We start from the raw sequence: 10,973 nt of genomic DNA, 5'->3' as shown, positions 1-10,973 counted from the left end.
AATATTGCAGTGGTTGTCATGCCATGCCATGTATGAGATAAAGTGATTTTTTGCACAGCTCAATACAGCATCGCAATGACTATGTGCCATGTGCCCAACCATCTATCATATCCAGGTCTGGAAAATACTTTGGCAATTTCACCAAACTTGTGCAGAGCCTCATTGAATATTACGGCGTTGTAATTGTAACCCGGAATAGGGGTATCGTTGATAACACCACTGACCATTCACTGACAGGGCAGACTATTTCTCCACGGCATGACACGACATGATTATGTCCGTTTATACATTAGGTGTAAAAGCTCCGATAGCTCTTACCATGTCTTCCTTGACGTTCTTTTGTCATATACATATACATCGGTATCGACAGCTCCAGACCAATAAATATATGCTCGTGTCAGATGCAACGCCTTCAATGTCCCGTGTATTTATGACATTTCGTGGTCTTTCATTTAAAGGTAAAATGTTTGCATATCGAAACCTTGCAGATTCACTGTTCTGAAATCAAGTTACTGCAATGTTTGATGAATATTCATTATTAAGTATATGTATATGAATAATGTATATGAAATAAGTATATGCATATGAAGGTACCCCGTACACATTAAATAAATTATCGGGTTTATGTTGCTGTTTTGTTTCTGATTTTCATAACAACATTGAGTATTATAATGTTGTCAAGGGTCCAACAAAGTAAACTGCAGTACACATGTAATAAATGTAGGAAACATCGCCGGACAGAGGGGTGCTGTGAGGGCATAACCAAAACAATGTCCCCTGTTGTTACATATAAATTGGCTGTTTTTGAAATGGTTGGAAAGATCAACATACCCCCCCCCCCCCCATTAACAAATATTTTTCTAATTTCTACCATCTGTTGACACTGCCCGAGCTAGAACAACACCTGTTTTGCGGCTTCACTACTTAAAATAACTCCGCCGTCTCAACAACACGTTAAAACTTGCCGGCAAATTGCTTTAACGGAAATATGGTTAGTATTAGCAAGGTTTTTCTCTCATTAATTCACGAAATCAACAGCTGATATGCGGTTGCCTATTGGCTACTCGCGCTGTCAATCTCTTGGCCGGTGTATAGTATATACTAGATGATATTTGGTAATAGTATTCCTATTCAAAACTGGTTGACCTTTCTGGCAATGTCTCTTCATTGTAATTTGACCTGTGGCCACGTGGTTTTGGTCGGCACTACATAGAACCTATGCGACCTCAACTCATCGTGGTGGCAGGGATATAATAGTAAAAATAGGACGGTATACTGTACAAACAATTCAAAAATACTATTTTTACTAAGGTGCAAAAAACCTAATATCATAACTACAAACGGAATATGTTAACTTACAAACTTAATGTTCGATCTCACCCTATACATCGAGTAATGAGTTTTTAGTATTGACAAACATTACTTTATAACATTTGTATTAGAGCTAGTTATGTGATGTATTAATACCACACTGCGGGTGCAGGCGATCTGCAATACGAAAGAACGTGCACGCCCTTCTAATTTCTAATAATGCTAAGAAGGTAGGAAGAGAAATGTGTCATTTGATAGATATCTCAATTGCTCTTAAAGTGTCAGTTTCAATAACAGATCTACAGATGAATGAGAGTTGTTACATTTGGAGGGCGCCGTGGGCTGGAGATCATCTTTTTCCAACCTTGGATTTAAATCTTATTTTCCTCCATATTCAATCTAGGAAATACAACAAAGAATGCCCGCTTAACAAAAACGAGGATGACAGATGTACTCTACTTTTTCTATCCTTTGAATTCCATTCGGTAATGAAGATTCTGATGACGGAACTAAGTTTCATTTCATACCAAAACATATTTTTAAGGTCAAAATCGCATATTATTGTAAACAAAATCCACATCATTTATATTACACCACCAACAACAAAAATGACACGTGTGCATAGTTCTTAAAAACAACAACTACAAACTAAAAGTGGATTTATAACTATGGTGTTATTGTTTTATTCACAGTGACAACTTATGTTGAAATCTTCGATGTTGACATGTACGTTTACAGTATATACAGTAGTTTCCATGACAACTACTGTGTTGAATTATTCATTCAGACACTCGGTTCAGTCAGTCGCTTAAAACGAGGAACGCTGGGCAACAGAGGGAAGGTCTTTAACAACACAAGTAAACTGCATAGGCCAATACATACACATAACCTCCTAGAGGGTTTGCTAGCTAGCGTGTTCTCGTAACACTCCCGCTGTACGTCACAAAGTAACACACAACTGCAGAATTTCTATCATTATTTTTAATAAAGAAGTAAATATGTCTTGAATAGGAATTCTTCTTTCCCAGGTAATTTCCTCCAAGAATTTATATCCTGATTCAAAGCACACGACAGTTGTTATACCACGCCCACGCCGGATGTTGCCTTATTTAAAGCTCTACAACTCTAGAGGGCTTAGTATTTCCCGCAGTCGGCTGACTGAGCTCGATTCACAACCATCTCTACGATAGGTCTAGGATCTGCAAATAGTGTTGCACGTGAGTACATACAGTACGTCGCTGTTCTTGATTCTATTACGTGGCATTATACTTCGTGACGCATGTGAGGCAGTTTATATTCACCTTTAACAGTAACGTTGAATTGCAAGTCTGTCAACATTCTAAGACTGTGAATGTTATGATCACCTTCGCAAGTTGTGATGAAGGGTGTTGATTTATTCACAGAGCCACTACTCATCAAATCGAACTGTGATTTGATAATTGAAACAATGATCGACAACAACGTATCCACCATGACCACAATGCGTGATTTGAATTCAACTGACTGGAATATGTTCTATCCACGGTTTGATATTATTTTGCCCGCTGTTTACGTTTTCATAACTATTGCGGGCGTCATCGGGAATGGGTTTGTATTGATGATCTTACTCCGAAGCACAAAGAACCGGTGCATCCCCGATGTATTCATCATCAACCTGGCCGTTGCTGATCTATTATTTGTTTTAACACTACCATTTTTCGCTTACGTCTATGCCGCCGGCAGCTGGATTTTCGGTAGGATTTTGTGTAAAGTCATCGTTGGGTTTGATGGGATGAACCAGTTTACAGGTATTCTGATATTTACGGCGATGAGCATTGATCGCTATTTCGTCATAGCCCGTCCAATTCGCAGTAAAGCTTATCGTACAATCAGCAAAGCGCGGGTGACTAGTGTGCTTGTGTGGGTAACCTCTTTTCTGTGCAGTTTACCGCTGTGGACATACGCTGAACTGAACACTGAACCGAACGGTGTGATCGTGTGCCAAGTCATGTGGCCGAATCCGCAAGCGAACGCCCTGTCGTTTCTATTATTTGCGTTCATCGTTGGGTTCGTTTTACCAGTAACAGCAATACTTACTTTCTACTGGGCTATTTTAAATCACGTGTTCGAAAGGAAAAGTAAACAGATATATGACAACAGTCGAGCTCGCTCGGCCCAGTGCCGATACCAACGAGTTGTCAATCTAGTGAGGGCTGTTGTCTGTGCATTCATCATATGTTGGCTCCCCTTTTATATAATGAATTTCATCACGCTCACCGTACCGGATACAGACAAAGGTTCTGGCACTCTGAATAAGGCGCTGGTGACCTTATACATCACAAGTATCTGCCTGAGTTACTTCAACAGCTGTCTGAATCCTATAATTTATTCATTTCTTGGTTCATCCTTCAGGTTAAGACTGAAAAGAATCGTGCGGCGACGGCGTTCTCTACAAAACGAAACACGTATAACCAATTCATTCGGTAGCTCTCGCAACCGCCAGCAGTGTCAACAAATTGACTCGACGTATAACTGACGTCTTGGTCTTTAGTTAAACGAAACAAGATATCGTGTCGACTACCCCGTCATTCATTCATATATTACCTTTGTTGATATTCTATATCTCAAATGTTATAGTAATTAATTAACAAGACAGAAACTTTCAATGCCAACATTTTTTTGCACTTGTGTCACTGTGACGTAGAAAGCGTTTGGTGAGATTCTATTAAATGGGATGTATATATTTTCAACTTTATTTTTTGCGTGAGTAAAAAGTAAAATTGCCATCATAACGAGTATTAGACTGTTCTGAATTGAAAGTATTTGCAATAAGAAATAATAATAGACATGGCAGCGAAGATGTTTATAATTATAAGTTTACCACATTTAAGGCGACATGCGTTAAAATTATGCACGCCCACACTGGTCTTATCGCATGTTGTTGTCACTCATTGCTGATTTCCCACTTGCTATGTACCAAACACACAAGTGTCCCTTGAAATTACTGAACATTGAAATAATAAATAATATCATCGAATATTATTTTACACTGGTGTAAAACTGAACTGTCAAAACAATACAAATGAGAGTAACGGAGTAGAAAACAACATATTTGTGGCAGCCGTATTCGTAGAACAGTGTGCTAGGAATTGATTTGCAGCCACGTGACATACATACATCAGCGCCCTGTTTTACTTGTTATTTTACGTGTAAGTTGAATGCTACAAATGCCAGATAGTGAAACACCCAATTGGGCGTATTATTATTATCGTCGTGGTGGTAAACATTAATACCAAGTGTTATATTGCATAAGTGACCTTTTTAGGTGTGACAACATCCAACTATACACGGTTTAATGTTGAACATTAACTGCAAATGGCAATTATATTGTCTGAATATTGGCTGAATAAGGAAATATGCACGCTAGAACGCCAATGTGAAGTGCAGTGCACGCCACAATCAACGAGACAGCGATTGGTAAACATATATTTGCATATTTCACCAGCAATATTAGTCAGGGGTGTTCTTAAATCATGTTTTACGTTTATCCCATGAAACTGTTATTGATTAACTTTCATCTATATTACTTTACTTTATTTATGTTACTGCCGTCATGTTTTGTCATCGAGATATTATATGCGAGATTGTCAAAATAATTGAAAGGTATAAATAAATGTAGAAAATATCTAATGAGCAACCCGTGATACCAGATGATGCCTTTAATAAGAAATATATATGACACGGTTTAATAGCATGGGACTATTCATGCAGACATCATAATGTTTTCATCACATGTATGTTTCATTTCGAAGCTACTTTGTCAACAGACTGAACTAATAAGGCATACAATCTGTTATTCGAGGAAAGGTAGTCCGTGGCACAACGCATCCAGTGGTATTCTTTTCTATTCAATAATAATAAAAAAAGTTATAACGGCTTTTTGCATTTTTTTTTCAATTTTCAGTCTATATCATTTGTCTGTAGTGACAAAAGGCAGGTGATGAACAACTAAAAATAAAAAAAATACGGAGTTTCCCGCGCTTTTATGCCAAACTACATGATCCGAACAACGTTTTTATTTATCGTGTAGTATTTGTTTCAAGTTTGCGCTTTGAGCAAACGTCATTGTATGCACATGTACACAGTATGCACTTAATGGTCTCAGTATAGTGTTGAACTAGTAAAAATTAAACAATCATAGTAGAAGATTTGGACATTCATTATTAAAGTATTATTAAAACAAAACAGTATGAATATGTATTTTTTGACTTTCTCTTGTGTTCAGTTGTATTTTGTTTGTAATTCCCGTACGTTTCAATAGTAATTTACAGTTACTTGAAATCATTAGTCGTGTGCCAACTGTCATTCATTGAACAATTTATGGATTATTAATAAAAACACTTTTGTTATTTCAATTGTCCTTTTTTCTGACTGGTTATTTTGAAAACAATATTCATTTTTCAAAATATTTAAATTAACTTTATTAATATATATGTCATATACAGGTTGTAAGTAGAATGAAGACATGTCAATTTTGAACCTGGTGTTGCCTAACATGTACAATCAACACGTTTAACAATGATTTGGATAAACGCAAAAATAAGCAATATTAGATATTGGGACGGTTTCATATATTTGAATATAATGTTGAAGAAATGCACTAGCAAATGTCAGCGAAACTTTCAAACTGAGTTCAGAATGATTAAACACATTATGTCAGGTTTTTGCAATCGTGTACATATTAATAAATATAAGACACAACGCATATCTCAACATTTTACCGAAAACACTGTTTTATCATTCCTTTTTGAGAAAGTTGTCGCGTGACTCGCAAATCATTAGAATGATCTTTAAATCATGATTGTTCGCCCAGCATGCAACAGTTCGTGGAATAATCGCCACAGATCGTGACTCGAATCGCTGAGGGAAAAACTTCACAGGAGTAAACTGGGTTTTTCATAATAAACTAATCATTTTCATATATTCTGAATGAAGAATGTTTTAATGGCGAAGGTCTTCCAGTTTGTTTGTTTTTTAAACTGAAATACCTCATTTACTATGTTGCTACGGCGTGAACGTAACCCTCAAATACTAACTTGATGGGATTTCATTTCAGTTTTACAAAATATTACGAAAATAGATATTTTCAACATGCGTGTTACAAAACCGTACTTTACATCTATACTGCCTGAATGCTACTGTCATTGTAGCACATAATATTGCAGAGATAATAAGAGAATGTATTCAGACGTAAAGTTTTATAGATTGAGTCTCCAATGACGTAGTTGAATGAAATGTTACTCCATTTAATAATATCCCTATAACAACGGTGTTTGCATAACTTTATATGAAAATAAAGTTAATCATCTCAATTGATTCGAAATTATTCAGGAAGACATCAAACAACATGTCACGTGATTAACTGTGACTCAATGCGTACTAACTGTTAATATCTATTATCTACAACAGAATTTCCATCGTGATATAACATATTCCTGGTTTAGGTAATATGCCGTAGTATAACACGAACAACACAATGAGTTGTTTTTTTTACTTTAAGCACTTGAGTCGAGATATCACTTCATATGAGCAGTATTGGCTTGGTGCGCTTAAAGGATTAACAAACAAGGTTAACGATAAAACGAGGTATTAGTATATGGTTTCACGTAAAAGGTTGGGAGGCATCATTTACACGAATAAATGTTGAATAATATATATATGATCCAAGATTCTTAAATATGCAGATAACGAAATATGACGCCACACATTAACCAATTCTCCTTTTGGTGTATGTATATATGTATTTTGTTGCCAAAATATGAGTTTGGATTATACATCCTTACGTCATCATGTCGTCGTTAACGGGCCGGGCCGCACATGCGCACAATAGATTCAGCAATAAGACGCTTGCCCAAATCACATCTATGGCTTTTCCAATAACCAATAACCATGTCCATTTCATGTATAGGTCCAATTTAATGTATAGCATCTTTCACGCTTGTGTCAATCGCGATCTATGGCGACTCATCATTATGTAGTGTATATGCCAAAATACTCTTGCGGCGGCATGGGCAGTTCCCATTGGGTGCTTGTATTCTCTTATTAGTAACCCTTTTCAATCTTCCCGAATGCTGTGATGCATTAGCAGTCCAATTTACAGTTGATATGACGGAGAAATTCACATCACGGTGGTAAGAACAGAACATAAAAAAAGGTAAATAAGAAATAAGACTGGACCTCATCTGCGAAACAGGTGGACGAATTTTGCTGGAAGAACATTTGTTATCCTCCATACATATGTTTGCATATTTTACCAAAATCAACGTAATTTAAGTAACAGATACACGGATTGGCCACGCTCCCAGTGATTTTTAGTGCTTCACATCTCATTTGCATACAGTTATACCTATCCTTAACGTTATTTATCTCACGGCAAGACCGGTTGACTAATGAGAATCCAGGATTCGCATCCGTAATGGACTCCTGTGAAACAAGGAACAATTTTGCAACAAAATACAACAAATTACACAAAACACAGAAACTTTATGGCAACAAAGTTTATTCCTACCGACAAACATAATCCTGGAAATTGGAAATGAAAAGAAATTTCTGCTTTTTCATGACAGTTCAAAACACATTGATCCAATCCGTTCCAATGTTTCCCGAAATGTTGGAAATATTTTTAATCAATCACACAGTTTGATGAGCCAGATAATGAAAACGTTTGGAAGATTAAACATCAATCACTCGTGGGTTATGCACCACGGTTTATAACGCATGATACATCTAACTCATTATATTACACATCCACAGTTATAGAGACGTTACAATGTATCGTAAAAGTTAATTATATTAACAGTCTTTACACGTTGCATGACTAATCCACAGAGGCTGACATGATAGGGCAAAGGTACCATGCAAGCATACTTGTCACAGTCTCTCCATAGATGGACTGTGGGTCAGTTCACAATTAGAAATGAAAAGTAACTACACATGTGTATATTGTCTTCTTCACTTAAAGCATGTAATATATAATAATATATTGCAACTAGAAATAAAAGGTGTTGAAAAGTACACACACACATAGTCCGTGTACCAATAAGGAGTAAGTTTTTGTAAAACGTGTTATATGCCTTTAGTCAATGTTAAATGTTAGGTATAAAAATTCCATTGAATTAAATGGAATTGCCCTTTATATAATTCACCCCATAGCTGTAAAAATGACAAATTGTTTAAAAACAGTCAAATGTTATTTGGAACTAGAACCTGGTTTTGAATTGTATACAATATTTATTGATATAGGTTGGTTTCTAGAACCATTGAAGTAGTAATCACTGAACAAGTTTGCTAATTTGCATAAATCCAAAATGGCCGCCATGAAATCACTGTCTCTACTAGACATTATACAGCAAATTTAGATGTCTTTTAAACAAATTAATGGAATCTATAGGAATGCTTAGCATTTGCATAATAGTACTTTATATGCACAAACGCAATATGAACACCATAAGATCAGAATTCCGAATTCAAAACGAGATCTTTACAATTGCATTACAATTCTCGAATATTGATTGTGTAATTATATTTACATTCAATGCTAGGTTCGTGGTACTATTTATACAGATTGAATAATGAATGTGTATTCAGGGTGAGGATAGAAAACACCAACTATCACTTGTCATGTAAAATCGCATAATATATGCATGGGAAACTGGATTTATATTCATCAACATTGCGTCAAACTAGTAGTCTGTGTTTACATTCCAGAGCGTAAGTATGGCATATGACGTATGAATAATGATGGACAACGGAAAACTGTTTTAAACACAAATTATTAAGATGTTTCGATCACAGTTAAAGGTGATCATTGAACGAGCAGGTTCGGATTGTAACGTTCAACGAAATAGATGACACGACTGTACCAACATGATAGAATTTCACATAACCGATTGTTTTTGTTGTTGTTTTTGTTGTTGCTTTTTCCTATTTTTAAATTGTCATACTTTATCTTCGGTAATAACACCCAAAGTGAAGGATTTAGTGGTTATAACATTCAAACAGAGTCTGTTTTGATCGACTGTTGCTTACGGTTTATGTTTTATTTTGCCTCATTTACTAAATGCTAACGGTGTCACTAGGCATTTTTTCTTTCTTGAGCGTTCTTCAGAATAAACGGTCGTATTTATACAAAAAAAAATGTTTTTATTTTTTCTGACTGAATGTAGCCCCGCCTATTAGCTAACAATCATCGTCAAGTGAGGACAAACAAACGAAGGAAAAGGGAGGGAGTCCAGAGAGGGGAAAGCCAACACGCCGTTATGAGGTAAGCATACATTCTCGACGGACTTTTAACTTTCTTACATGTAATATTAGATTTTGAGGGCTCCTGGGTGCGGAAAAGTACACTAAATGACCCAAACAGCATGCGTTACAGACGTTCCTATGCAAAATTTGATTTTGCTAGTACTTAATCCAATTTAACGCTTTGGCTATTCTATTGACATAGGCTGTTTATCTTCTTGATTTAGCACTTGAGCTGACTGGTGGCTATTCTCGACACAATTAAAGCAAATGCGAGCAAGCATGTTCATATGTAACCTTGTTAAATCGTTTTGGTTTGTCTCACTCTGCTCTATTGGAACTGGCAACAGCAACGTGTGAGAGCACTGCTTCAGAAGTAGACAGTGTATAGCACGACACGACGCATCTAGCTGTGAAGAAACTAAATAAGCGTCTATCATTTAAAATTATTTTCGAACAAATACCACTTGCTCCTGGTTTTATTCTAACATTCTCGTACGATTTTCTATATACCGCAAACCTGATTACTGATCACTGACCTTGGTGGCGTGCTTAAGGACCCCAAAATCAATTTTTCCCACTTTAAGTGTTTTATAATTAAACACATTAATTCTTAAAATCGCAAATGAGTTATTTTACAACATTACTATTTTAAAACTCATATTTTTTTCTTTTTTGTGATAAAACATTTGAAGTGCTTGTTTGCATATTAAAGCATACTTAAAGTGTTTATAATCTGCATAATTGCGAAAAGTGTATATTATGAAAACACTTGCAGTTGGTGGTTTTATTGCAACATTTCGGAGATGTTTATGCACATAACATATTATACACCATTAGTGTTTCTATTAGAAACACGCATTGAAGTGTTTCCACGAGAAACATGTATAAGAAGTGCTTATTATCATATTTACTAGCCACACATTTTTAAAAGTGTTGCCACCAGAAATATGTATTGAAAAAGTGTTTATCTTCGCAACATTTTCACCTTTCATGCAAAACACAGTCTGAATATTGAAAAAGTGCTTATAAATAACAGAGACGCATTTTAAAATGTGTTTCCACTGATAACATAGTAAAAAAAGTGTTAATGAGCAAATTATATCAAATGATGCGTTTCGTGATAAAACATATTACACTGTTGTATAGTAATCATATAATCATAACATACGATAAACAAATCACTTAATCAAGTAAGTATTTATTCCTAATTATAAACGTTATAACGTTTAATAAGTTTGAGTACAGCCAAGATAGTATAGTTGTTGTAAAGAATAATAACAATCGCATAAAGAAGTGTCCTCGACCATGTGGTATTGGATACAGTCTCTATGGGCACATCAAATTCCTGGGAAAAATAAGCAATAGTGGAGCAAATAAAA

The 10,973-nt window shown here is 35.7% G+C and overlaps 1 protein-coding gene across 1 annotated transcript; it reads left to right on the top strand.

Moving 5' to 3' along the window:
* Positions 1-2,782: 2,782 nt before the first annotated feature.
* LOC102803114 (somatostatin receptor type 3-like) lies at positions 2,783-3,826 on the top strand. Its single transcript, XM_006817896.2, has one exon. The coding sequence runs from the start codon at positions 2,783-2,785 to the stop codon at positions 3,824-3,826; it is 1,044 nt and encodes a 347-aa protein (XP_006817959.2).
* Positions 3,827-10,973: the final 7,147 nt, after the last annotated feature.

The sequence above is a fragment of the Saccoglossus kowalevskii genome, chromosome 1 (genome assembly GCF_978046115.1).
Source record: "Saccoglossus kowalevskii chromosome 1, keSacKowa6.1, whole genome shotgun sequence".
Lineage (NCBI taxonomy): Eukaryota > Metazoa > Hemichordata > Enteropneusta > Harrimaniidae > Saccoglossus > Saccoglossus kowalevskii.
Note: the sequence above shows the minus strand (reverse complement) of the source record. Positions and strands in the feature narration are given on the sequence as shown.

Excerpts from the sequence above, each read along its gene's own strand:
- LOC102803114 (XM_006817896.2), top strand. The coding sequence starts at position 2,783 with ATGACCACAATGCGTGATTTGAATTCAACTGACTGGAATATGTTCTAT.